Below are 27,209 nucleotides of genomic sequence, written 5' to 3' on the forward strand. Positions count from 1 at the left end.
CTCCCCCCTTCCCCTTTATGGTAGGAAGAGAAGGAGGCACTAGTCATTGAAACCACACTGTTGCTGCATTCTTGACTCCTCTCATTTGACATGACATTTTTAACATTGGGGGGGGGGGCTGCCCCCTTCAAACAAATAAGGGAGGCAAAAGGGTGCAGCCCCCAGGAGTTGGCACCCCTGCTGTTTGACCTTGCGAGCCAGTAACAGGCTCTCAGTGGGACCTACCTCACAAAGTTATGGGGATTAAACGATGAGGGAGAGGAGAACCGTGTAGGCCACCTTAAGTTCCTTGGCCAGGGTGGGTGGGGGAAGGTGAAAGACAAATGCAGTAAATAAATAAATACATTTAAATGGACTCATGCACCCTCACTGTTGTTGATTTCTGGGTTGCCACAGCCAGTTCCTATCAGCCATCAAATGTCTGGGTAAACAGGAATGTTTCTAAATTTCTCATGAAAGTCAAAGTGAGGGAGATTGGTGCACTTCACTAGCGAGAGTACTCCATAAATGGGGAATCACCACCGAAAAGGCCTTGTCATGGGTCAATGCCAACTGGGCAGTACCTGGCTGGGACCACCAATGACAGGACCTCCCCTTCCAATAATGGGGCCTGAGGGGGTTGATACTGGGGGAGGCGCTCTGTTAGGTATCTCTCAAACTGTTTGTTGACATTACTATAGTGATGTCACCTTTGGTTTTTCAGGTTAGCTGGTGGAAATATTTCAACCCCAGGACTTGAAGATCTGATGCGAGCTTTTCCAAACTGCCATCAGCTGGAAGACATAAAGTAATTTCACCTGTTTTGTCAAGGAGAAAGGTGGCCTGTTTTATTAATCAGGTGAACATTTGGGAGGCATATTAACCAGTTGCTGCATTTTAGCTTGCAGGACAACAGACTGAAGAGGCAGGAAATGATCAAATCTACAGAAATATTTTCCACTGTGGATAAGCTCAAAAAGCTTGAGTAAGTACATAATAAAAAAAGGAAAGGGGAAAAATGATTCTAGAAAGGAAGTTTCAAGTAATAGTAATACTGATAACAGATTAGATCAACAGAACTAGAAAACAAGTAGACCTCATAAAATTACACGTCTGGCTGCGCATCCCAACCAGTACAGTGAAGACACCTGCCATATGTCAATAGGCAGGGAGTTCCAGAGCTGCCAGTCTCAAAGACTGATGCTGTAAGAGGCTTAGTGGATGTGAAAAATCATCACACCCATTGCAGACCATCTGGGTTTTAATCTCTGTGGCGGGGATGGAGGGAGGGAGGAAGAGTAGGAAACCTGTAAAGGTAAAGGGACCCCTGACCATTAGGTCCAGTTGCGGCTGACTCTGGGGTTGCGGCGCTCATCTCGCTTTATTGGCCGAGGGAGCTGGCGTACAGCTTCTGGGTCATCTGGCCGGCATGACTAAGTTGCTTCTGGTGAACTAGAGCAGCGCACGGAAACGCCGTTTACCTTCCTGCCAGGGTGGTACCTATTTATCTACTTGCACTTTGACGTGCTAGGTTGGCAGGAGCAGGGGATTCGAACCGCCGACCTTCTGATCGGCAAGTCCTAGGCTCTGTGGTTTAACCCACAGCGCCACCCACATCCCTTCAGGAAACCTGTATGCCTGCATAAAAGACCTTGCTGAGGCATAGCAACAGCAACATTTCCCCCCCTCTCAAACAGCTTAAGCTATAACGAGCTTTCGGTGAGCACCGTCGTCGCTTTTTCCAGAGCTGCTGCCGTTTGTCCAAATGTGACCAAGCTCCATATCAGGTACTGGCTGCCAAGCGCTACAGAAGAGATTTTTCTCATTTTCACCTTTTCAGTTGCTCCTTTTCACTTCTGCAACATTGAAGCTATTCTGTTAATACTCTGCTGTAATCTGTAGAACCTATGACTAAGAAGTGAATAATCTGGGCCCGTTTCAGTCTGGCTTCAGACCCCAAGAGACTTAGCTGACTTGGTTGATGGACTTTATTGGGAGAGAGAAGGGAGAGTGTGACCCTCCTGTTTTCCCTTAGTCTCTCAGCAATTTTGGACACCACTGATTAGGGTATTCTCCTGGAGCAGTATAGTGGGTTGCGGGAAAGAGGGATAGTGAAATGGTGATTCCATTCCTACTTAACACATGAACCAACTTCTGAGAAGAGAATGTATAATACAAATATATTGGCAATATTTTTCAGCATGTAGCATTTAAAATGCTAACTGGTTTCCACCTCCTGAAAACATTGGGGAGTATAAACCATCATATTACTTTCCAATTTTTCCTGCTCTCGCCTCCTTCCACATGCCACCCAAATCTGCTCCTCAGTAGGAATGGTGGAAGACTAATTCAGATTGCATTTCACAGAATCATAAAATCTTAGAGTTGGAAGGGACCCCAAGGGTCATCTAGTCCAACCCCCTGCAATGCAGAAATCTCAGCTAAAGCATCCATGACAGATGGCCGTCCAACCTCTGTTTAAAAAACTCCAAGGAAGGAGAGTCCACCACCTCTTCCACTGCTGAACAGCTCTTGCTGTCAAAGAGTTTTTTTCCAAATGTTTAATCGGAATCTCCTTTCTTGCAACTTGAAGCTATTGGTTCTAGTCCTACCTTCCAGAGCAGGAGAAAACAAGCATTCTCCCTCCTCCATGTGACAGCCCTTCAAATATTTGAAGATGGCTATCATATCTCCTCTCAGTCTCCTCTTTTCCAGGCTAGACATGCCCAACTCCTTCAAGCGCTCCTCATAAGGCAGTGGTTCTCAACCTGTGGTTCCCCAGATGTTGTTGGACTACAACTCCCATCATCCCTAGCTAGCAAGTCCAGAGCTCAGGGATGATGGGAGTTGTAGTCCAACAACATCTGGGGACCCACAGGTTGAGAACCGCTGTCATAAGGCTTAGTTTCCAGACCTTTGATCATCTTGGTTGCCCTCCTCTACACATGTTCCAGCTTTCAACATCCTTCTTATATTGTGGTGCTCTGAATTGGACACAGTATTCCAAGTGTGGTCTGACTAGGCAGAACAGAGTGGTACTGTTACTTCTATTGATCTGGACACTGTACTTCTGTTGATGCAGCCTAGAATAGCATTCTGTTTTGCACTTTTCAAAACATTATGAGGACTGAAAAACAGCCATCCTTCAAAATTCACATTTCTCCAAATTTTCCAAAACAGTTCTGCAGCCAACTAAATCTGTACAAAAATGTAGATGGTAAAATATGCATAAAAATGTATATATTACTGTGAAAAATTTAGGTTTGTGATAACTAATTTATATGCATTCTAAAGCAGACGGAAAATATAAATATTAGGGAAAATGTGCTTTGTAAAAATGGTCATATTAGGAGAAACTCCCACTAAAACACTGATGACTTTTCATGAGGTCTTTGCAGTCAGTTACAGCAGTAAAAATGAGAAACTGTGAGGAACTGAAATTGACAGAATCACCCACTGCTACTCCTGAGAGTTAGAAGCTCCTCCAGAATGACAACTGATTTGGCACAGGGGCTGTATTTTCACGGGATGGAGAGGGGGAGGGAGTTGATGAAAGCAAAGATTGCAGTCAGAACTTGCACAGTCCAGAGCTGTGTTCTATTGGGGAAGGATGCTGTAGGAGAGCTTGAGTCACTGGCAGAGAAACTGCGCATTTTGGCATTGTGGTCAACTCAGTATAAACAAGGGATGGAAGGCTCTGTCTATTTCAGTTTTCCTGGCTTCTCATTTTTTCAGCTTTAAATTCAGCTCTGCACATTTTGGAGCAGTTGGTTGTTTTTTAAAGTCCTCATGAAAATTCATCAGCGTTTTATTGTGAAGTTACCTTAACAAGGATGTTTTCTTATGCAGTCTTGACTAATGTGCACATTTTTGTAAGCTAGCTGTCAACTTTTCCCTTTTCTTGCGAGGAATCCTATTCGGAATAAGGGAAATTTCCCTTTAAAAAAAGGAAAACGTTGACAGCTATTTCTCCTAATATATTGCTGTATGTTATTTTCAGTCATATCTTCAATTTTATTTACACTTTCTCCTAACATATGCATTTTTGTAAACATTGTTTGGCCTCAGAGCTGCATCACAAAATTCAGATAAGTGCGAATTTTGAAGGATGGCTCCATTTCGGTTTGCATATTTTCCCCCAGAAATTTGATAGTTTGGCTTTGAATTGATTTTCTCCTCCAACCCTATAATAACGTTGCTGCTTTCATCTATTTTATTTGAGGGAGTTTCAAGCATTAATTTTCCATTTATTCACTATTTGTTTACAGGAAGGATGCTTTGATAGTCTCCTTCACCGGCCAATCCAGTAAAAGTCCGAGGTGAGAGAAGTGGCTTTTCAGGTGTTTCCAGAACATTCTGAGTCATGCAGTGGAATTGGTTTTAGGGAAAGTTTGACTGGAATGAACATTGCAAAGGCACAAATGAAGAGGAGACAAGAACTGCTGTGTGGGTTGCTCTGGAGACTGGAACAAGGTGGGGTGGGATCAGTGGCAGGAATCTCAGAAGAAGGAAGAAGAGAAAGTACTGAAACCTGGGTGAAAGAAGTTGCAAATGACCCAGAAACGTCCAAACGACATTAAATATGCCTTTGCAGAAAGTTCTGGTTTTTTTGCAATGCAAATCGCATCACGGGGGGGGGGGAGGGGGGCAACTAATGGTGATCAGAGCAGATGTGGGGCACAGGGAAACTGAAGAACATAAAAAGAGACATGCATTGAATTTAACCCAGGCTTCCTCAACCTTGGCCCTCCAGATGTTTTGAGACTACAATTCCCATCATCCCTGACCGCTGGTCCTGCTAGCTAGGGATCATGGGAGTTGTAGGCCAAAAACATCTGGAGGGCCGAGGTTGAGGAAGCCTGATTTTACCCTTCCTTCTCCTGCTGTGGTCCTCAGGAAAAATATTTCCTCTGATGATGGTATTTGCTTGGGGGTGGGGGTGGGGCGTGAGTAACCAATTGACACCACTGGGGGCGGGATTTCCAGCAGTGCAGCTCACCTAATTCAAGATGGCAGATAAGAGAAGTCCACCTTTTATCAATCACCACCATTGTTGTTTTGACATTCTGGTGCATGAAAGACCAGGAAAACAAATTTATAAATGTGTTTTCGATTTCAGGTTGAAAGAAGAGGGAATGAAAGAAGAGAGAGATGTGCCTAAGCCTAGTATTTTAATATTACGGTAAGTAAGTAAATAACTATAACAGCAAAATAAAACAACAACCCTCCACCCCAGTTTAAAAAGCCATAGATTGCTTAATTAGCTGAAGGCTTGGGAGAAGAGGAAAGTTTTTGCCTGGCACCTACAGATATGTAATGAAGGGGCCTGGGGAGAGCATTCCAACAAGTGGGAAGCCATCACAGAAAAGGCTTATTTTCATGTTGCTGCCCTCTGGACCTCTCATGGAGGAGGCGCACGAAGAAAGGCTTCAGATGATGACTGCAAGGTCTCATTCATTTCATATGGGGAGAAGTGGTCTTCAGGTGCAGTCCCTACAACTCCCATCAGCCAATGTGAGTTGGGAGTTCAGCAATGTCTGAAGGGCCAAAGGTACCCCATACCCATCTTAATGGATGTCTTATATCCATATATACAGATTGCAGGATTGCCAGTTCGATTCCCAGTGGGTAGAGGAGCTGGCTGAGGTTCTCCAGAGGTGTTCCCACCTTTCTGAAATTGAGTAAGTTCCCTCTTCCTCCCAACTGCCTGCTAACTGAGTGAGACCTTTGGATCAGCCATGTTATTAAACTGTGGAAAACAAATGTCAGTTTGTCAGGTAACCGACTTGGTGACGAAGGATGCAGGAAGCTGATGAAGATGGTGCCCAGAATGTGCATTTCTGGCCCTCTGAAGTAAGTGTTTCCTGAGAGTTTGCTTGCACCAGGTTGGGAAAGGTTGCCTTCGGCATACAAAGTGTGTGTCCTGTGAGAAATATTGAATGTAGCAAACGGCCTTAAAGCAGGTAAGATTGTTTGCCTCTAACCCTTCAAGTAGGCTGGGTCTCTTGTGTCTGCTTGCACTAAGAATGCCATCTCTGTGTCCTTGGTGAGGGAAGTGACATGACTGGCCCATTGTCTGGTCTACCCCCTGGTACCCCCCCCCCCAAGAGAAAGAGAGGATTCCTCATATTTGCTCAGAGAAGTGCTGGAGATGCAAAGAGGTGGAGGGAACGTTCTTTCATATGTGGTGGACTTGTAAAAGGGTAAAAGAGTATTGGGAAATGATCTATAATGAATTGAAAAAAATGTTTAAAATTACTTTTCCAAAAAAACCCCAGAGTCCTTTCTGTTGGGGATAATTCAGACTGAAATTCCAAGGTGTCAAAAAAGGTTACTTATGCATGCTATTTTTGTGGCCCATGTTTTGTTAGCCCAGAAATGGAAAACAAGTGAGGTCCCAACCAAAGAAGAATGGCAACATAAGTTGACAGAATGTGCGCAACTTGCAGACTTAACTTACAGAATAAGAGAACAAGAAGAACATGCGTTTAGAGAAGATTGGAAAATGTTTATTGAATATATGGGATATAATTGTGTACAGCTGAAAATTCTGGCAGCATTAAGATAAATTCAACAGTGTCAATAAGTTTTGATGGATGCAGTAATGGAATACTGAATGGTATAGTTTTTGTAAAATATGCAGGGATTTATTATATGTAAAATGAACCATGGAAAGAGAGGAAGGGAAGTCCTTGGTATTTTAAGGATGTAAAAATGAGTGTTTTAAATTGTAAAACAGAAAATTTAATAAAAATTATATACGAGAGAGAGAGGGGATTCCTCTGACAGTCCACTCAGTGCCTCCTCTGGCCCCTCCCAGCCTACTAGGCCCCTCCCTGGAATCCAGTTCCTCCAGTTCCACATTCTTATCCCAATCCTGCCCCCCCTCTAACCAGCCCTGCTAAGATGTTTTTACAGGACTCACCACAACTGAGACCTGCATTCAAAGCATGTGCTCTGCCTCTAAGCTATGAAGACTCCCTGGAGCAGATGAAGCTGCATTGTATTGGCTCAAACCATTGGTCTGTCTTCCACTCCAATTGAGAGAAACTTTCTAGGGTCACCGGGTCCTTTAAAAAGGAAGCAGCAGCAGCAGCAGCTCTGCTGCATGCAATTATTTTAAAGTAGAAATTCAAGAGATTTAATCTAAGAACATATAGCATCTTCTACCTTTATGTTATTAAAACCTCCAGTAATGTATTTATTGCTGCAGGACTTTGCTGAAGCTAATGTGTTTGGTTTTTTGTTTTGGTTTGGTTTTTTGGTGATTTTATTTCCTGCAGTTTAAACAACAACCAGCTGTCTCTGAACAGCATCTTCTGTCTCCTGGAGTCAATGAGTCTTTGTCCAAATATAGTGAAGCTTAACGCCAGGTAAGCATACATTCGATCAAGAAAAGGTTCCCATCTCTTCTTGACAACACAATCTCTCTCCCTCTTCCCTGCACCAAGTCACTGTGATATTCCATGGCATGTAGAAGGAACTTTTAGGAGGCAGGGTGTAACAGCTCTCTTCATTTCTCTCTTTTCCACTACATGACATGTAAAATTCTGCCAGCCTGGGTCTGTCCATTTAAAGATCAGGCCCACACACTGAGTGTACTTTTGCCTGGAAGGAAAGTGCCCTTCTCCTTAAACAGAGAGTCGCCTTTAACCTTGCATAAACCACTACATCACACTGGCTCTCCTACTGGCTAGTTGATTGCTGGGGTGGAGAGATCTTTAGGGAGATGGGGAATTACCTAACAGTCTTGCCAAAACCAGGGATTCTTGGTTTGCTTAAGAAGAAAACACGGAATGCTTGAGGGGGGGGCAGAGTTTGTGTTTGGCCCCTCACCTTCCACCAACATCCACTGGCCATACCCTCTGCTCATTCTGAACGATATTGGGACATTTCCACATGGTTGAAATTAGGGCTGTCATTCAGTTTAAAGCAATCCTGATTGAGTTTATCCATTTTAGTTACTTGATATATTATAGTGCAGTCATTACCATGTCTCCTCAGAAGTAACTCTCATGGAATTTGGTGGGGTTAAACTTCCAGATGAGTGACGTTAGGACTGCAACATTAATTAATCCTAGAATCATATGTCACCATAAAAGCATGGGACTTGCCCTTGTTGAAGGGAACAGGGGCAGCAGGAGGCATGATCCCAAACTATATTCCATGCAGACGTCCCACCCTGATCCAAACTTTGCCCAGGGCTAGGAAAGGAAATAACAGCTCTGGTTTTACAGTCTTTTCAGGCTCCTGTTCAGCAAGCAGATTTTGGGTTTGTGGACAATTAAACCAGGTGTAGCATTATGGAAATCTCTCTCTCTCCCATCTTTAGTGTTCATCACCAAGCTGCAATCTTAACCCTCGTTGGCAAAGACATTGCTGGCGGCGCTCAGCCCAGGTACGTCATCATAAACCTTGCTTTTTTTTAAATGATATTTATTAAGGTTTCAAAGAAAAGAATTACATGAATTAAAAAAAGAAGAAAAAGAAAGATAAAAATAAAAGAAAAAAATACAAAATACAAAAAAGATAAAAAACACTTTAAAAAAATACATCAGTCTTTCCATCCCTTACATTCATTTCCTTGTTTCCCTGACCTCCTCACGCCTCCCTTTTTTGGATTCCAATTCAGTTAGTTAGTTCAGCAATTTCTTTCCCTCTTTGTTTTTATCTTAGTCCTTTAACATAATATATTATAACTTTGGATTCTCACCTGTTAACAATCCATTTTTACATACACCTTTATAACATTGCTGCTTAAACCACTTAACTTCATTCTGACATCATTCTAACATTCATTAATTTTGCAATATTTCTGTAAATAGTCTTTAAATTTCTTCCAATCGTCATCATAAACCTTGCTTGTAGCTTTTCTAGAGTGAGAAGGATCACAAGCCCAAGTTCAGGTAGTCCAGTAAGCCAAGCCAAGGCTTTGCACAGAGCAAAGCAGGAAAAGGTCTGGAGGAAGGGCAAAGCCTTGATTATCTCTTCTCTTGCTCTCTCATTTGCAATAAACCAAGGTTTGGCTTAGCCACACTTGCAAACTTGGTCAGTTGTGCATGTTCATATTGCTACTGCTAGACAGTTATGTCCCATCACAAACCTGTATATTTCCTTCCTTCCCCTTCCCTATCCCCCGTTAGTAATGCTTTCCCATTTTGTCCTTGCTGCAGGAGTTCCTCATTTAACACTGACCTGTCAAGCACAGGTGGACATCTCTTGGCGGCAACAGCGAGGAAAATATGGTACGGTGACCTCAGTTACTTCTGCTTACAGTTTATTTCTCTTAGTCGTATAATGGCTCACTGCATGTTAACATGGTTGCAAGGCAGGCTCTGGGGGTCTTATATCAGCGACACTGGCAGAGGGATCCAGAAGCCTTTTCCCTCTGCCTCAGCATGCTAGCTTTTCCTGAGAAGGGAGCTGTTGGCTGCTGGACTTCAGCACCACCACTGAGGATGGCCAGAAGGTGGTTTTGCAGTTCTCGGTTCAGTAGAGGCCAGGTGGTGCAAAGGGCCATGGTGGTTTTACCTGGCCTTATAAAACTCTTGGCTGTGATCCAACTCCTCGGTAATTCAGGCACAGAACACCTGAGACTGCCCATCTCTGCCTGCTGGTCTGGGATGGAGAGTAGGGATGGAGAGATCAGGTTATTTCTGGGTCCATGTCCATATTGCATGTGTTCACTCGTAGGTCTGTTTCATTTCTGCATTAATGTGCAATTTTTTAAAAATCAATATTAAAGTCCACATGTTCTTTATTTCTTTTATTTAAATAATTTCAGTGCCACTTTACCTCTCCAAATAATTGTAAAGTTGTTTACAGCCTGTCTTAATACATCAGAACATCTGTGGGATTCTGTCCCCAGGCCTAGAGCCAACTTTGAACATTATTCAGCATTTTAGTGTGAAATTCTCCCAATGAGCATATTTTTGTGTATGGTTTTGACTTATGCACACATTTTTCCAAGCAGTTTCTCTTAATATAATGCATTTTGTATGTTGCTTTTCACTAACTTATTTGTTTCTATGCACCCTTTCCTCCTAATACCTGCATTTTTGTAAACACTGGTTGGTTGGAGAGCTGCATTGCAAATTTTGGATAATTGTGAATTTGGAAAGAAGGCTGTGTTTTGGTCTTTGTAGAGATTTGGAAAGTGTGAATTTGATAGGTTTGGCTTTAAATGGAATCATTTTTCACCCACATCCCTAAGCAGGGCCAGTAGTTAAGGTGTGATGGGAGCTGATCTCTAACAACCTATGGAGGGAAACCAAGTTAGGCTGGGAATGTCCCCTGCCTTAAATCCTGGAGAGCAGCTGCTGGTCAGTGTCAACAATACTAAGCTGGAGGACCAAACACTCTGACTCTGAGTCTAGAGCTGCTTCCTGTGTCCCTGGTGAAAACACACCTGCTTTTAGAGCACCTGGAGAATGATTTGCCTTCTCTTCCAGCTTGACGGACAATAATTTTCAGGATGAAGATCTGAAGAACCTGTGCTTGGCATTGAGGAGGTGCACTGGTGTAACTGAGTTAGAGTAAGTTCCTTTTTATTTTCATACTTATGCCTTGCACTGAATAACCAGGCTTTGGTGAACGTTGACATTCACACGCCAACACAAACAATTCCATGTAAATGTCATGAATGTCTGAAAAGGGTGTACAGGCATCCTACTTTTGGGGTTCATTGATGTTCCCCTCGCTGTGTATCATTCCGTCTTCCATGAGGAAGAATGGAAATGAAAATAAATTGTACCTAATATAATTAATTCTGCCAGAAAAGCCATATCATAATGTATAAATACAAAGTGGAAATGTAATTTTGCCTTCCTTTCAATTGTAGCTTGTCCAGTAATTCTCTGGGCGACGCAGGTGTCTTGAAGGTGGCTGAGCTCCTTCCTCATCTGAACGCATTACGTTCTTTAACGTAAGTAAAAGTCCAGGTTCTCTGTATTTAATTGACTGACAGGAGACAAACTGATGCAAGAGGAAAAGGGCCTTTTTGGTGGCTGCCCCCAAACTGTGGAACTCCTTGATCTGATTTATTAGATTCATATATTGCTTTATACTAAAAGAAGTCTGATATCAATTTCCAATGTTTATAAGATTATAAAAATACTAAATAGTAACAACTTGTAAAACAACACACAACTTCAGTACAATAACACTTGTAAAAGGACATTCATTCAAGTCTAGATTGAGTAACTGTAACCATTCAATCAAAGTTGCCCATATCTCTGGGATAATAAAGCCATTATTACCTGGTGCTGAAATTATAGTCCAGCTGGTGCCAAGGGTGTATTCCTGGGGCGAGCGTCCCACAGATGGGGAGAGCTTTTGTGGAGGAGTCCTCAGGAAGCTCAGCTGGCCCTCATGCTTGCTATTTTTCAGCAGATGGTGAAGACTTTAAAAAAATCCTGGTAGGCTTTTGTTCTGAGTACATAATGTTACTATCTCATGATTCTGTCTCATCTGCTGGGCCTGTCTGTTTTCTTTGACATTTTATATTTGATGGAGTGTATTATATTACTGTATTAAGGTTACTGACATAATGGTTGGTGGAGGCAGTGTGTGCCCAAAGAACTCCCTGCACATAGAAACGAAGCATTTCAAGGGGAGAAGGCAAGACTGTGAGCCTTCTCTCTGAACTGCTACTTTTCTCCCTGTGGGGTATGGAGGACCTTTCAGTCGTGAGCAACCCAAACGTCCACGTTGAAGTGGGATGGCCCAAATTATTGCAACCTCAGTGAGAATCAGGACTCCAGGGGTACTTGCAGGATTTTCCTAAGGATGGCAATGGGAACTCTCCTACCATTAGGTGATATCCCAGGTTTGCCACAGTCTGAATAGCTCTAGAGCACTGAGTACGATTAATTGGACATCACTTGTGAATTGCAGGCATAGGGGGATTTTGATTGGGGTTGTAGCCGGGGCGAAGTTAGTTAGTTAGTTTCTTGCATTTATATCTCACCTTTTTCTCCATGAAGCTCAAGGTGGCTTACATGTTGCATTTATACTCGCAACAGCCTTATTGGGGAAAGCAAGAGCTTATCAAATAAATCCCCACCTTTATCCAAGCTACAGCTTATGTATCAAAACCAACAGCACCCTGCTTTAACAATCCCAAGAAAACGAGAAACCGTAGCTCATTTTGGAAATGCATCCCTTAGAACAACCTTTCTTAACCTTTAATGGGTCCCCAGATGTTTTTAGACTATGACTCCCATCATCCCTGCCGGTCTTAATGGGCACTTGCCACCACCAAATGAATCTCCAGCCACTAACAGGAGTGCTTTTGTGGAGACTCAGTTAGCCTGGACCCAGAGGCCTTGTAACAACATTTGGGGGTCGCAGAGTGACCTCCAAGGTCTCCCCACACAGTACTACCAACCTCTGATCTGAGCACTTTTTATATAGCAGTTTTCTTCTGCTGCAGACTTGGGTCTCCTTCATGCTTTCTAGGCTGGATCATAACAACATGTCTATGGACGGGGCCTTTCGCTTGGTGCAATGCTTCGCTGACTTGGAACATATGACGTCCATGGAGCTATGGTAGGTCCAGCAGCTCTTTCTCCTGCCATAGCAGTCTGAAAAATAATAACATTCCTGCATTTGGTCACAGTTTTGCTCATATGACCCTCCTTTTTTTAAAAAAAGAATATTTTTATTAAATTTGTAGTAAAAAATACAAATGCAGATAAGCAGAACAAGCAAGAACCGTAAGCAAGAACAACCACAGCAATTGTAGGACTACCCCTCCCCTTGGTACCTGTTTTTCCTTCATATCTTCTCAAGAGCTTATGAAATCTCTCCAGTAACATTAAAACATTTATATATCATTTTAGGAAAAGGCACTATCGGATATACCTAATTGTTGACAAAAATGAAAAATGACTATATCTGTGGTACAAAAACAGTAAAATTGAATCCATCTTAAAAAAAGAAGACTACAATACAGGGGTTCCTAGGGAAATATTGTTTGCAAAGATATTGGGGGAAAGGTAACTTATTAAAAACAACAGCAACTGTATATCTAATTTACCAAGGTATTCTAACGCATGTAGTTAAAACAGATTCAATCAAATTCATGAATTCCAAATTGATATTCTAATCTCTTTCTCATTGCAGTTTGGGAAGCACCCAGAAAGTTCACTTAACATTTGGGGAAAGAATAAGGTAAAGGTATTTCCTGTTGGTATACTTTGGGGTGAAAGACCATTGACCAGTGTGGTGCCGCAGGATTCTGTCCTGGGCCTAACGCTGTCCACCATCTTTATAAATAACCTGGATGAAGGAAGGAATAGAGGGGCTGCTCATCACATTTGCAGATGACTCCAAACTGGGAAGGGTAGCTAACACCATAGAAGATGGAATCAGGATTCAAGATGACCTTAACAGATTGGAGAACTGGGGCAAAACTAACAAAATGAATTTCAGTTGGGACAAATGAAAGGTTCTGCACTTAGGCAGGAATAATCAGGTATACAAATATAGGAATGGGGGGGGGGGGCACATGGCTTGGCAGCTATACCTGTGAAAATGATCCAAAGGACTACGAACTTAATGCAGACTACGAACTTAATGTGAGTCTACAGTGTGATGCAGCAGCAAAAAAAGCTAATGGTATTCTAGGCTGCAGCAATGAAAGCATAGTGTCCTGATCAAGGGAAGTGATAGCACTGCTCTATTTTGCTTTGGCCAGACCCCACTTGGAGTCCTGCATTCAGTTCTGGGCACCACAATTTAAGAAGGATATTGACAAGCTGGAACATGGGCAGAGGAAGATGACCAAGATGATAAAGTGTCTATAAACCAAGCCTTATGAGGAAAAGTTGAGGAAGCTGGGCCTGGTGTGTAGCCTGGTGATATGGGAGTTATTTTTCAAATATCTGAAGGGCTGCCACATGGAAGATGGAGCAAGCTTGTTTTGTGCTCCCCCAGAGAGTAGGACCCCACCAAATGAATTCAAACTACAAGGAATGAGATTCCTAATCAACATTAGGAAGAACTTTCTGCGGGTAGATTATATTCTACAAAAAACAGTGATTGAAAATGGAGCGATGGAGAAGAATGAAGGATTCATAATGCACTGGTTTTTCACTCCAGGAAAAAAAGGACCAGGGCGCTCAGATTTCCAGTCTTCCCCAGGGTAGAAATCCAAGTGAAGAAAATATTGGAAGCATAATCTAAATGTCCCTTCAAGTTGACTAACTTGGTAGATTTTCTTTTCAGTCCCCAAATGCTCCATGTGACTGGTGAGCATAGGAGGGAGCTGCTGGATTCGGTACCTAACTCAATCTATGACCGTTGCTTTTGGTAAGGTGCTTCTCTCTGTGTGTGTCTGTGTGTCTCTCTCTCTCCCTGCCCCTGTGTTAGGAGTAAAGCAGCAATGTAGTGTCTGCTTGATGGTAAAGTGGATTACTTCTATTGCATGCCATCTTTGAGAGGTGAGATACTCCAGGGGATCCGAGTGCTTATCCTGGCTTCTGTTTCCTTGGAATGAAGTATTTTTAGGATATAGGGATTTATTTACATATATACACAACCTGAGCATTGGATGGAGGGGCTCAAGGGTGCAAATGAGCATCCTTGCAAGGCAGCAGATCAGATCCCCAGAGATCCCTTCTGCAGCAATCAGCATTTAGCTAGCTGCCTCCCCTTCTTCCTTCTCTATTGCAAAACTGTTAACATGGTCACATTAGCAGTAAAGGTGCCACCTCCCCCAAGCTCTACTGGATATCTCATTTGGAAACACAGGGGGAGTCCCAGCTACAAGAAGACCATCTCATAACCACTGGTTCTCATTGGTTCCCACTGGACTACTTGCCAGGAACCTGACAAAGGAGTAGTCAGCTAGCGGCCATAACAGGATCTCCCAAATGTTCTTTTATACTTTCAAAAATGTTGATATTTGTGTTCTGCTTTTTTCAAGAACAAATGCTGAGCTCAAAGTGCCTCACAATAATCACAGTAGCATTTAAAAACAACAACACAACACTGCAATTACTGTAATATCATTTAGATGCAGTAGCATCTAAATAAAGCAAACAAACAATATTCCTTTTCTTCCATTGTTGGAATCCTGCACAGACTTACAGAAAATACCTTTTTGTGTTTTTAACAAAAATAAAAAATGATGCTTGGACTTCAGAAGTTAGCCCGGATCTTAGTGAAAATGATATTGTTTCAGCATTTTTTTTAATTTTTACTTTATTATAAGTATTTTATATTGCTTCAACATTTTGTTACTACTACTAATAACAACAATAATTATTAATTTGTTTCATCATTCCCCCCCACAAAATATAATTACATTTTACTGATGTTATAGGTTCCTGAATAAAGGACATGCACAATCCCTCAGTTTAACTCATCACTTTCTCCAATAGACCCATCAAATAAAACTAAAGCTGTGCTAAACTTTGATTTAAATATTTGAAGTGCTAATCAGGCTCTGTGTTTCAGTCTCAAGGAAAGTATGATGGACCTAAAGGATGTTGACCGATTGTTTAAACGTCTAAGTACATGTTTTGGACTGACCAAGATCAAGTAAGTGATCAAGGTCAAGTAGGCATTGTGTGAATGAACCAATCTTATTCATTTAAAGCCTATAGACCTGCTCAGTTTATGTAGCCAGATTAATACAATAAGAACGCAAAACTAAATTCCTATTGGTATCCAGTGTTTTAATGCATAATCCTCCCATAATGCAATTTGGGAATAGGCTGCTCTTTGGTAGGAAAAAATAATGCAAGTGAATATAGAATGAGCCTGCCTTAAGTCCTCAGATTTTCTGGAGAGGTCCTTCTCGCAGCTCTGTCAATTCTAAGGCTCATTTGGGAGGGACATGAGGCAGGGCCTTCACAAAGGCTGCACACAAAGTTTTGAATTCCCTCCCTAGGAAGGCCCACCTAGCCCCTTTTATGAAGCTATTGGGCATGGCTTTCCCCCATCATACTTGTTCATAGTAGACTTCCTTCTTCCAACAAGTTTGTAGAACTTGTGGCGTAGTGGTTAGGGTGTTGGCATAGGACCTGGGAGACTAGGGCTCAAGTCTCTACTCAGCCCATGTAGCTGACTGAGTGACATTTGGTCAGTTTGTAGTCTCTCAGCCTGGCCTACCTCAAGTGGTTGTTGTGAGGGTCAAATGGAGAAGGGGGAAACCATGTACTCCACAATGCGTTATGCAAAGGAAAGGTGGATATAAATGTTTTGGTAATAATAATGTTTTGAATTTTCCACCCTGGCTGTGTAGCTTGTCTGGCAACTCGCTGAATGATCAAAGTGTTGAACGACTTCTGAAATTCCTGCCCTACTTCAACAGTGTGGAGCTCTTAAGGTGAGTCTGGGAGCCTCTGCTGGAGAACTGCTACCAGTCAGAGTGGACATTGTTGGGCTAGGTGGCCCAGCAGTCTCACTCAGCCCAAGGAAGCTTCACGTGCCAGATCCCCAGGGATGACCCAAATATGATTATTTCTGTTTCCCCCTCTCACAGTCCAAGGCTGCCAGAGGCAAATAAACCCACAAACATCTTTCCTATTCCCTGGCAATAAAAATAAAATCGGTAATAATAAAAATACATGAGAAGATTCACAATTCATTGCTCTTTCATGACACGCAAATGCAGCTTGCTTCTGAGGAGGCCACTGCACTTTGTCAAATGATAGGGCCGGCCCTTCTGTCTTTTAAGATGGTGGGTTAGGGGAAGGATGTTAGGTAAATATCATGAGGACCTGTGCCTTGGAATGAGGGGTGGGGGAGAATTGGGGCAATGAGAAACTGAGGGAAACTGAAGTTGACAGATTCACCCATCCCTACTTGGTTGGGATTGATGGGAATTGTGGTCCAATTGTAGTCCACTTGGAGGACACCACATTGGTCAAGATTGCCCAGGTTTGCTACATTATATTCTCAATACTGGGAAACACTTAAGTATGGGCTGATTCACTCAAACCATTTTTACATGGAATTTTCCGTGGTCAACCCTAACATGTTGACCCCCTTTTTTGGTACACTGTCTCGTTCAGTGAGTGTTCAGTGCTTTGAGAGAGAATCACTGCAACTCAGCCAACATTTGAAAAAAGCTTCTTGAAGATGTTGAGATGCCACCTTGGTGTGTCTTCCTGACACACTCACAAAACACACCAAGAAGTAAATATGTTTTTAATTTGAATTTGGTATCATGCATGCTTTCAGAATTATAAGTCACTTTGAGACCTATTTGTAGTAAGTACAGTGGTGCCTTGCAAGACGAAATTAATTCGTTCCGCAAGTTCTTTCTTCTTGCGAGTTTTTCGTCTTGCGAAGCACGGTTTCCCATAGGAATGCATTGAAAATCAATTAATGCGTTCCTAGGGAAACCGCTTGCCAGGCTGGCGGTGCGGAGAAGGGCTTTTCTCCGCACCGCAAGCCTTCAGGACAGGTACGGGAACAGAGGGGAAGGCGCGCAGCGCTTTCCCTCTGTTCCCGGGGCTTGCGTGGGAGGAGGGTTTTTCCTCCCCACCGCCAACATTCAGAACAGCATTCTGAATGTTGGCGGTGGGAAGGAAAACCCTCCTCCCACCCCAAGTCTTCAGGAAAGCCATCCGATGCCGCGCGGCGGGAGGAGGCGTTCCCCCCTGCCGGGCATCGGAGCTTCGTTCCGATGCCGCGCGGCGGGAGGAGGCGTTCCCCCCCCACCGGGCATCGGAGCTTCGTTCCGATGTCCGGCGGCGGGAGGAGACGTCCCCCCCCGCCGGGCATCGGAGCTTCGTTCCGATGCCGCGCGGCGGGAGGAGGCGTTCCCCCCCCCGTCGGGCATCGGAGCTTCGTTCCGATGCCGCGCGGCGGGAGGAGGCGTTCCCCCCCCCGCCGGGCATCGGAGCTTCGTTCCGATGTCCGGCGGCGGGAGGAGGCGTTCCCCCCTGCCGGGCATCGGAGCTTCGTTCCGATGCCGCGCGGCGGGAGGAGGCGTTCCCCCCCCCGCCGGGCATCGGAGCTTCGTTCCGATGTCCGGCGGCGGGAGGAGACGTCCCCCCCCCGCCGGGCATCAGAGCTTCGTTCCGATGCCGCGCGGCGGGAGGAGGCGTTCCCCCCTGCCGGGCATCGGAGCTTCGTTCCGATGCCGCGCGGCGGGAGGAGGCGTTTCCCCCCCCGCCGGGCATCGGAGCTTCGTTCCGATGTCCGGCGGCGGGAGGAGACGTCCCCCCCCGCCAGGCATCGGAGCTTCGTTCCGATGTCCGGCGGCGGGAGGAGACGTTTCCCCCCCCCGCCAGGCATCTGAGCTTCGTTCCGATGTCCGGCGGCGGGAGGAGGCGTTCCCCCCCCGCCGGGCATCGGAGCTTCGTTCCGATGTCCGGCGGTGGGAGGAGACGTCCCCCCCCCCCGCCGGGCATCGGAGCTTCGTTACGATGTCCGGCGGCGGGAGGAGGCGTTCCCCCCCTGCCGGGCATCGGAGCTTCGTTCCGATGTCCGGCGGCGGGAGGAGACGCCCCCCCCCCGCCGGGCATCGGAGCTTCCTTCCGATGCCCGGCGGCAGGAGGAGGTCCGAGGACAGTGGGGAAGACGCGCTGCGCTTCCCCGCTGTCCCGGAGATTTCCCTATGGGCTGTTGTCTTGCGAAGCAAGCCCATAGGGAAATTCGTTTTGCGAAGCGCCTCCAAAACGGAAAACCCTTTCGTCTAGCGGGTTTTCCGTCTTGCGAGGCGTTCGTCTTGCGGGGTACCACTGTAATAAATAAATGTAACAAATAGTAATAGAAATAATGAATTACTGACCTTGCTGATTAACTGCCATATTTGCAATGGCTCCATATGCACAGTTGATCTATCGACAGTTGGGATCCACAGACTGATTTTCAACTCAGCATTTGGACATTTCTGCTTCTTCCCACCTCTCTCCTACAGTATCACAGAGAGCAAGTTTTCATCATATTGTGTTTGCTTGCTGGCCAACTCAGTTAACCAGTGTAAGAGAATCTGCAGAGTGGAAGTCAGGTAAGAGGGTCAAGACTCCAGGAATATCAGGACATGGAGAACTTCTGACCTCCTCTCCCCTTCCAACTTGATCTCCAAGAGTCAAAAGAACAGAGCCTTCACTCCTGCTGCAATTCTAGGTGAAGAAGCTCCATAATATTAATCCTTAGATCAGTGAAACCATCCATGGCTACCAGCCACAATGGCTATGTTCTGCCTCCAGTGTCGGCAGCATCCTGCCTCTGAATACTAGAGAGGAGAGCACTGCTGTCGTGCTCAGGTCCAGGCTTCCCATACACATCTCATTGGCCACTGTGAGAACAAGATGCTAAACTAGACAGGCCATTGGCCTCCTCCAGCAGGACTCTTCTTAAGTGATTATGTTCTTAATTCCATCCCTTTATTTCTACAGTTTTCCTTTTCATTGCACCCAACAGCTGCAGAAATTCAGTGGAGTTGACTAGAATACACAAAACGGCAGATGTTCTCCTGTGCTTTTTTTGGGATGGGTAATTGGATGTGCATCCTCCTTGTTTAGCACCCCCCCCCCCCGAAAGTGAAGTGGGTGGAAATCAGAGACGGGGGAGGCAGGGATCTGGAATAACCTTAACTTTAATCCAATCAGCCTCAGCCACAATAGCCAGTCATCTGGGAGGATGTGGGTTGTAGTGCAATAACGTCTGGTTGAAGGCTGCCTCAGTTCCTAGTCAAGGTATTTCCTTGTGTGTTTATAGATCAAGTGAAAATGCTTTTCTGCATTTTGTGAAAAGTAAAGAAAGCCAAGAAATATGCTGCAGGTATGTGCAAACCGATAATCCTTATTTCATGACAATTTTGCTTCTTTCAAACATGCTGGGTTTTCCCTCCTGGCCCTTTGGAAATCCTCTTGAATCGTTGGCTTTGAGCATGTTGTTCTCAGTCCACCTAAATAAATTTAGAAATGCTCATGCTCTTGAAGGATGGGATAAACTTCACCAGCCTTTATTGTTTTCCTTTTACATTTCCATCACATCTTTCATCATCATCATCATCATTATTATTAATTTTTAAAAGACTAACCTCTAACTTTCTTACTTGTCTGGCCTCTAACAGACTAACTGATTGTGGCATTGGCAAGTGCGAGATCGTAGAGCTGTGCCCCATCTTTGAGAAGTGTGACCGTCTTGCAGAACTGGAGTAAGTGTCATCTCCATTGCGACTATGAATGCATCAACCATGATGAGCCAGGATCATGCCACACCTTTGCTGGAGGCTTTTGAACCAAGGTTGGGTGGCCATCTGTAAGGAATTCTTTAGCTGCGATTCCTGTATTGCAAGAGGATGGACTAGTTAACCCTTGGGGTCCCTTCCAACTCTACAATTCAATGATTCCATTATTTGGGCATTGCTGGGACACTAACTTTGACTCACCATAGAAATGTATAATGGACTGTTGTGGTGGCTTCTGTATACAAATCCAGGAGAGCTCTGTCTGCTTATTTCCTTTTCAGTCTTTCTGGAAACCATATTGGCAATGAAGGACTAAGTTGCCTCTTAGAACATTTGCCCAGGACCCACATTCCCTGCCTGATGAAGTAAGTAAGTGGGTGCAAGAGGGATAGCTATGGGGTTGGGGGTGGGAGGTGCCCTAAGCCCACTTCTGGCTCTTTAAATTGCACATGCACAATAACAGCTACTGACATTCTCAAATCATCCCATAAAGTGCTTTCCATCATCTGGAACAAACTCTGAGCTAACAATAAATCTTGGGAAACACCTTCAAGAGAGAGCACAGTACTTGGAAAGCTTTGCGCTTGTTTTCCATAGGTTTGTATCTCTAAGGAACATCCAGCCTGTGAGGTGAAGGGTTGCACTGTAACATGTAGTCGCCTCCTATGTTTCAGCCACACCCCAATTTTCTGGTATCCTATCCCCGGTGGAACATCATTCCAATGTTCAGGCTGTGAGTGCCGTTCCATATGCAGCCAAAATGGCTGTGCCATTTAGGGGGAGGTGTCTGCAGGCTTGAAGGAATAACAAGGTTCTCAGAAGCATATGGAATATTTAAGGGGGAGCCCTAACCCGAGGGAACCCCCAAAACAACCTAAGGAGGAATCAGTGTGTTCAAGAGCCTGGAACACTTACTGACTGTTTGCAAGGTGAAAATAAGCAGCGTTTGTGTGTCAGTGAGGAAGGGGGTCTAAGTATATTAAAGACCCTCCATCTTCCTGTCAAGATTGAGTACCTGAATGCCATTAGGTTAATGACTGGCACCCAGGAGTCACGGGACCATTGCCTGATCAGGGGTTAGGATGGTGGATATAATCCCAGAAAGGTTATGGAAAGACCGTTTACATTCTGCTACCTTGTCCCCCTTTCCTTCTGGTATCCCTCTTGATCTGCTTTACAATGGACAATGGACAAAGCAGCTTTTGCCTTGGGTGGGAGGTCCAGGCTGTTGAGCAGGTATCTGACCAGTCTTAAGAATGGAATGGAAAAAACTGCACACACTGTTGTAGACCACACTGAAAAATAATCTGAAACATTTTCCTCTTCCCCCTTCTGCATAGAATCAACCACAACGGGGTCTCACAAGATGGCATTCTCCATCTCGCTCATGTCTTTGCCACGTGCCAAAATGTGGCTGAAGTTCACGTGAGGTATAATTGCTTGTAATTTCTCTTCCCCAAGCCCAACACATATAGCTTGTCCCTTGGAATTAAACTGGAGTTGGAGTGTGTGTGTATATATAAATAATTTCTTATTTTTACCCCACCCATCTGGCTGGGTTTCCCCAGCCACTCTGGGTAGCTTCCAACAAAGATTAAAAATACATTAAAATGTCACACATTAAAAACTTCCCTGAACAGAGCTGCCTTCAGATGGCTTCTAAATGTCAGGTAGTTGTTTATCTCTTTGACATCTGATGGGAGGGCGTTCCACAGGGCGGGCGCCACTACCAAGAAGGCCCTCTGCCTGGTTCCCTGTAGCTTTGCTTCTTGCAATGAGGGAACTGCCAGAAGGCCTTCGGCGCTGGACCTCATATATATGGTTGGGGGATAACTTAATACGAAAGGGTTTTTAATGTGGATTCAGAAAGGGCTGAACTTTCAGATATGGAGGCAAAGTTTACAATTGCACCTAATGGGAGCATAGCAGAAAGCATAAAGAAATGGGTGGAAGATAGAGGGAGTGGCTTGATTGACTGCCATGCATGTGTGGAATGAAGAGACTGGGCACTTTGAGGGCTGGGGCTCCCACCATAAGCTCCTCCCTTCAAAGGCCACATTCATACCATGCATTTAAAGCATTGTGATACCGCCTAAAGCAATCATGGCTCACCTCAAAGAATTAAGGGAGATGTAGTTTGTGAAGGGTGCTGGGATTTGCTAGGAGACCCCCATTCCCTTCACAGAGCTACAATTCCCAGTGTGGTTTAACGGCCAGTCCCTCTTCTCAGGGAACCCTGGGAATTGCAGTTCTGTGATGGGAATCTGGGGGCCTCCTGATAGCTCTCAGCACTCATAACAGACTACAGTTCCCAGAATTCTTTTGGGGGAAGAAGCCATGACTGTTTAAAGTGGTGCCATAGTATTTTTAATGTATTGTGTGACTGTGGCTTCACACCTTTCTCTAATCAAAAGCAATGGGTAGGCTTCAAATGTGTTTTCTGATATGCAGTCTAAGGTTCTATTTTATTCAGTCAGCTTTGCTATCGATAGTTGTCCCAGTGCACATTTATGTTGCAAATGCCTCTGCTGTTCTGCATGAACATGGTTACAGTAAATTGTGTCAGAGATTAAAACATCAGTCATAAAAAACTTCCCTAAACAGGGCTGCCTTCAGATGTCTTCTAAACATCAGATAGTTGTTTATTTCTTTGACATCTGATGGGAGGAAAGACTCAAGAAAGACTGGTGTGGAAAGCTACTCAGAGGTATTTCAGAAAGGGAAGTGTTGGAATAATAGAGAGGGGAGTAAGATTGTTTCAAAAGGATGTTGAAATACCAGAGAGTAAACACTGGTGGAACAACGTTTAAAGCTGCCTCCCACCTGTTTTTGTTTTTCTAAAAATGTGTCTTTCTCTTTGCAGTTTGTGCTCTGAGGCAACACTGCTGATCACCCTAGTGAGAGAAGATAAGCCTCAAAAGATCCTGAGGTGATTATTTGAACATTATTCTACTCCCCTTGCGAGATGGAGCAGGACAGTCTTTACAGCAGGGGTGGAGAATCTTTTTCAGCCCAAAGTCTGCATTCTATGGAGAGCTTTCCAGGGGCCACATGTCAGTGGTGGCCAGGGGCCAGAGGCATGACTGAACTGCTAGCCTGCAGTGAGAAATAAGTTAATGAACTCCCGTAGGCCCAAAGCATCCATGGAAGAGGGAGCATATTGCTTCTCTGCGTGGTTTGCTTCTTTTGCCTTCCTTCCTACCAATGAAGTTCTGCTATGGTTGAGTAATGTACTGTATCCTTGCATCAGATGTGTTTCAATAACCCAGTCACTTCTGATGTAGACAAACAGTGGAGGTTAACTCAGATGAGGTTGCCTGTTGCCACCCTCTGTGAGTTGCTTCTCTCGGCTTTCCGCCTTACTAGCAGGAGTCATGCTCAGAAAAGAAGCATGATTGACAGACAAACCAGCAAAAACAAGGGTGGGGGAGGCTTCTCTGAAGGCAGACCATGCTAACTCTTACACATGTAATAACAGAGCACAAATCCAATTTTATTTTTATTTATAAATGCTGCCCTCACCTGTCAGGTGCACGGTGCCATGAAGTAAAGAATCTACCAAAGATGGGAAAGGGCTGTAGCTAATGCTATATATAGAACCTGGAACTAAGGGTGGAAGGACCTGCCTATTTTGTTTCTCTCTGTTTCTCATTTTTCCAATCTTAAATTCAGTTCTTCAAATTTATGAAGCAATCTGCAAATTATTATTATTTTAAATCATGAAAATTCTTCAGCATTTATGGGCAATTTTTTCCTAATACAGAGGTACCTCAAGTTACTTCAGGTTACAAACTCCGCTAACCTGGAAGAGTTACCTCGAGTTGAGAACTTTGCCCCAGGATGAGAATGGAAATCGTGTGCTGGTGGTGCAGCGGCAGCAAGAGGCCCCATTAGTGAAAGCACACCTCTAGTTAAGAACAGTTTCAGGTTAAGAACGGACCTCCGGAACGATTTAAGTTTCTTACTAGAGGTACCACTGTAATCAACTTTTGTTTGCAAATTATCAAAGCAATTTCTCCTGATAAAGTGCACATCTGCATATTTCCACCAATATATTCATTTTTATGCGCACACACACACACACACGATATATGCATTTTTGCAAACATTGTTTGATTGGAGAAGTGCATAGCAAAATTAGGCCGAGTGCAAATTTTCAAACATGGCAGTGTTTGGCTTCTCACATTGTTTTAGAAAGTGCAAATTAGATCAATTTGCTTTTAACTGTGAGTTGGATTTCTCCCCTTCCCATGCCTAGGACCTTCTGTATGCAAAGCAGATACTCTTAGTGAGCATTGGCCCTCCTTTCAAGTCATCTAGAGGATCTCTTTAGAAACATTGTGTTTCTAAAGATGAACTGCCTTTAGAAATCACTGTAGTTCTTGACCTACCCTAAAGCAGCTCACTTGACTTGATTCCTCCTTTCTTCCAGCATGAAGCACTGCTGTTTCCAAGCAAAACATCTGGCGCTGCTGTCCTCTTCTCTGGCCAAGTGCCTTGCTCTGAGCGACTTCACGTGAGTTTTGCTACTTCTGTCATAAACGCTAGTCCCATTCTGATTGACGAGAAACACTACCCTGGTTCCTTTAAGAACAGAGTAATAATAAGACACCCTCAAAAGAGTTGCTATCTTTGCTCTTAGGTCAGCTAATAATGGCATGATGCTCAGCAGTGCAGAAGATCTACTCAGGGCCTTAAGGAAATCGGAGGGCATGCTAAGAATAGGGTAAGCATTTCTCTTCTGTCATCCAGTTGAATTCAAGCTGTCAGAGATTCCACTCTGCTTCTAGTCTTTTGCTTAGGGTGTATCTAACAGTTACATGGGGTGCACAGCCGTTGCATTCCCTTGTCTCCCTTGTAACCTCTTGAAAACATGTTCTAAGATGTTGTATTTGTAATTTCTGTTGCTCTTGCAAATGTGGGTCATAAAAATGTCCTGCTACATCCTATAATTCAGCAAACACAGGTTCCCCTTAGCAGATCAGCAGACACAGTCCATTCCTCTGCATGCATTCTTAAAAGAATTCCCATTCAGGGGGATTTGCTCCCATGCAACTGTAAGGACACCAGAAGAACCTGCTGGATCAGGCCAAGGGCCCATCTGTTCCAGCATCTTGTTCTCACAGTGACCAACCAGGAAGTCCATGAGCGGAAGCCTGAGCACAACAGCATTCTGCCCACCTGGTGTTTAGAACCACTACTGCCTTTGACAGGGAAGACGGAATGTAGCTGTAGTGATTGGTAGCCATTGATAGCTTTTTTTTTCCTTCCATGGATTTCTCTAATGCACTTCTAAAGCCACCAAGCTGGTGGGTGTCGCTGCATCTTTGTGTTTGTCTGGGCAATTGTCTTGGAGACCTAACTCAAATCTTAGCTGGGGGCCAAATTCCACATTATGGGTGGGGATGAAGCACCCAGATGTGGAGAAAGGCTTTTGCCTTTCTCCACATCTATTGTCACATCTGTGACTAAACTTCCCAGTACTTACCTGGGAATAAGAATGGCCAGGTCAATCACTTTCCAGTCATCAACGTTCACATTATTTTTGTATGAATATTTCCCACAAAACACACACTTTTATATGCATTTTAACCTAATTATGCCATTTTATATGCATTGTTGTACATTGTTTTTGGGGCCAAGAACTATATTGCAAAATTCAGAAAATGGAAGGAAAACTGTTTTTGGTCCATTTATTAGTCTGGGTAGTGCAAACCTAGTTGGTTTTGCTTTTAAATGCATATAAAACAAAACCCTGTGGCATCCCTGCTTGGGAATAAGCCCCACCAAACTCAGCAGGATTCACTTCTGAGTAAGTGTACATAGAACTTTGCACTGTATTTAAACAAAAAACAAGCAAACCAAACCAGGTGAGGCCTCACATGGGCCAATCTTCTAACAAAGCAACATATGTGTGTCCTTTGCATTGCAGCATCGAAGAGCCTTGGGTGAAAGATGAAAGCATCATTATCCTTCTGAAGTTGGCTGCCGAAGTCCAGGGAAACATCACAGCCATCACGTAATTAGTTCCTCTGTGTGCCTGCCTTTTTGAGTTGTTCTTTGAGGAATAAAATACATGGTTGGCAGAAAAAGATGGTGAGCAAATCCTGTGAAAGCCTTAAAGGGAGATAATTTTCTCCCTAAGAACGTGTTTCTGTATTTCAACAGAGCTGGCCATGCATCTCAGAGCAAAGTCTGGATCAGGGATGGGGGATGTGTGGTTCCCCAGATCTGGTTGGACTCTTAACACCCCTCATCCCTGAGCACTGACCATGTTGACTGAGGCTGATGGGAGCTGTGGTCCAAAACAGGTTAGGCTGAGGTGGGGAACTTGTTGGCTGGGACTGACAAGAGTCCAACAACATCTGGAGGGTCCTCAGGCTTCCCGTTCCTTTGCTAGGTGCAGCCGCTGTGGCATACGCTCACCTGTGGTTGTGGTTGTGCTGGCTGGGCTCTATAGTTCAAAACCTCTGGAGATGCCTGGCTGTCCTATGGGAAATGAATCCAGATCAAAAGGCCACAAAGTGTGTTGAAAAGATCTCCTTGGAGAAGATGGAGCTGGGTCATACCTCTTGTCTTACCTCCAGTCTTTGCCAGTGATTCCTGGATTGCAGGGGGTTAGACTAGATGGCCCTGGGAGCCCCATCCAACTCTACAGTTCTTTTATTCCTTGCATTCAAGTCCACACAATGCAAAGATGTCAGAGGGAGGAGCAACCTAGGTATCCAACGTTGGAGGTGGGGTGAAGGGCCCCATTCCACTTTCTCCACACTTTCCACTTTCTTCTGCCGTACCCACAAGTAAAGCTCGAATAGCACTTTCTTCTTCAGTTTCTGTTGGGCAACTTCTAAGAGGCAGGGCAAACTTGTTTCAGCTTTCCTGATTTTTCCTTCCATTTTTGGCTAGGATAAGAAGAGACCAGGCCCTCTTCGTAGTGGAACAGGAATTTCCTCGTCAGGAGGAGAAAGTGGAGTCCGTGGTCAGCCGGTGAGGAAGTCATTGTTCTTTGGCTGGTGTGATGGTTGCTCATCGTACTATACCATGATCCCAGCGCTCATGACATAGTTAAATT

At 44.4% G+C, this 27,209-nt stretch overlaps 1 protein-coding gene across 3 annotated transcripts in view; it reads left to right on the forward strand.

Annotated features, from left to right (window-relative positions):
• Positions 1–27,209, forward strand: part of NLRC5 (NLR family CARD domain containing 5) — a 53,347-nt gene that overhangs the window by 14,365 nt on the left and 11,773 nt on the right. For all 3 annotated transcript variants that reach the window (XM_082233446.1, XM_082233447.1, XM_082233448.1), the window contains 27 exons: positions 704–787; positions 881–964; positions 1,677–1,766; positions 4,248–4,298; positions 5,099–5,161; positions 5,577–5,660; positions 5,749–5,832; positions 7,263–7,352; positions 8,312–8,377; positions 9,153–9,224; positions 10,431–10,514; positions 10,820–10,903; positions 12,439–12,528; positions 13,105–13,152; positions 14,209–14,292; positions 15,442–15,525; positions 16,232–16,315; positions 18,860–18,949; positions 19,663–19,725; positions 20,021–20,104; positions 20,419–20,502; positions 21,478–21,567; positions 23,001–23,066; positions 24,570–24,653; positions 24,780–24,863; positions 26,070–26,156; positions 27,044–27,124. In XM_082233446.1, coding sequence (XP_082089572.1) covers positions 704–787; positions 881–964; positions 1,677–1,766; positions 4,248–4,298; positions 5,099–5,161; positions 5,577–5,660; positions 5,749–5,832; positions 7,263–7,352; positions 8,312–8,377; positions 9,153–9,224; positions 10,431–10,514; positions 10,820–10,903; positions 12,439–12,528; positions 13,105–13,152; positions 14,209–14,292; positions 15,442–15,525; positions 16,232–16,315; positions 18,860–18,949; positions 19,663–19,725; positions 20,021–20,104; positions 20,419–20,502; positions 21,478–21,567; positions 23,001–23,066; positions 24,570–24,653; positions 24,780–24,863; positions 26,070–26,156; positions 27,044–27,124 — 2,139 coding nt within the window. The remainder of the gene's footprint in view (positions 1–703; positions 788–880; positions 965–1,676; positions 1,767–4,247; positions 4,299–5,098; positions 5,162–5,576; positions 5,661–5,748; positions 5,833–7,262; positions 7,353–8,311; positions 8,378–9,152; positions 9,225–10,430; positions 10,515–10,819; positions 10,904–12,438; positions 12,529–13,104; positions 13,153–14,208; positions 14,293–15,441; positions 15,526–16,231; positions 16,316–18,859; positions 18,950–19,662; positions 19,726–20,020; positions 20,105–20,418; positions 20,503–21,477; positions 21,568–23,000; positions 23,067–24,569; positions 24,654–24,779; positions 24,864–26,069; positions 26,157–27,043; positions 27,125–27,209) is intronic.

The sequence above is a fragment of the Podarcis vaucheri genome, assembly GCF_965113315.1.
Source record: "Podarcis vaucheri genome assembly, chromosome: 7".
Taxonomy (NCBI): domain Eukaryota; kingdom Metazoa; phylum Chordata; class Lepidosauria; order Squamata; family Lacertidae; genus Podarcis; species Podarcis vaucheri.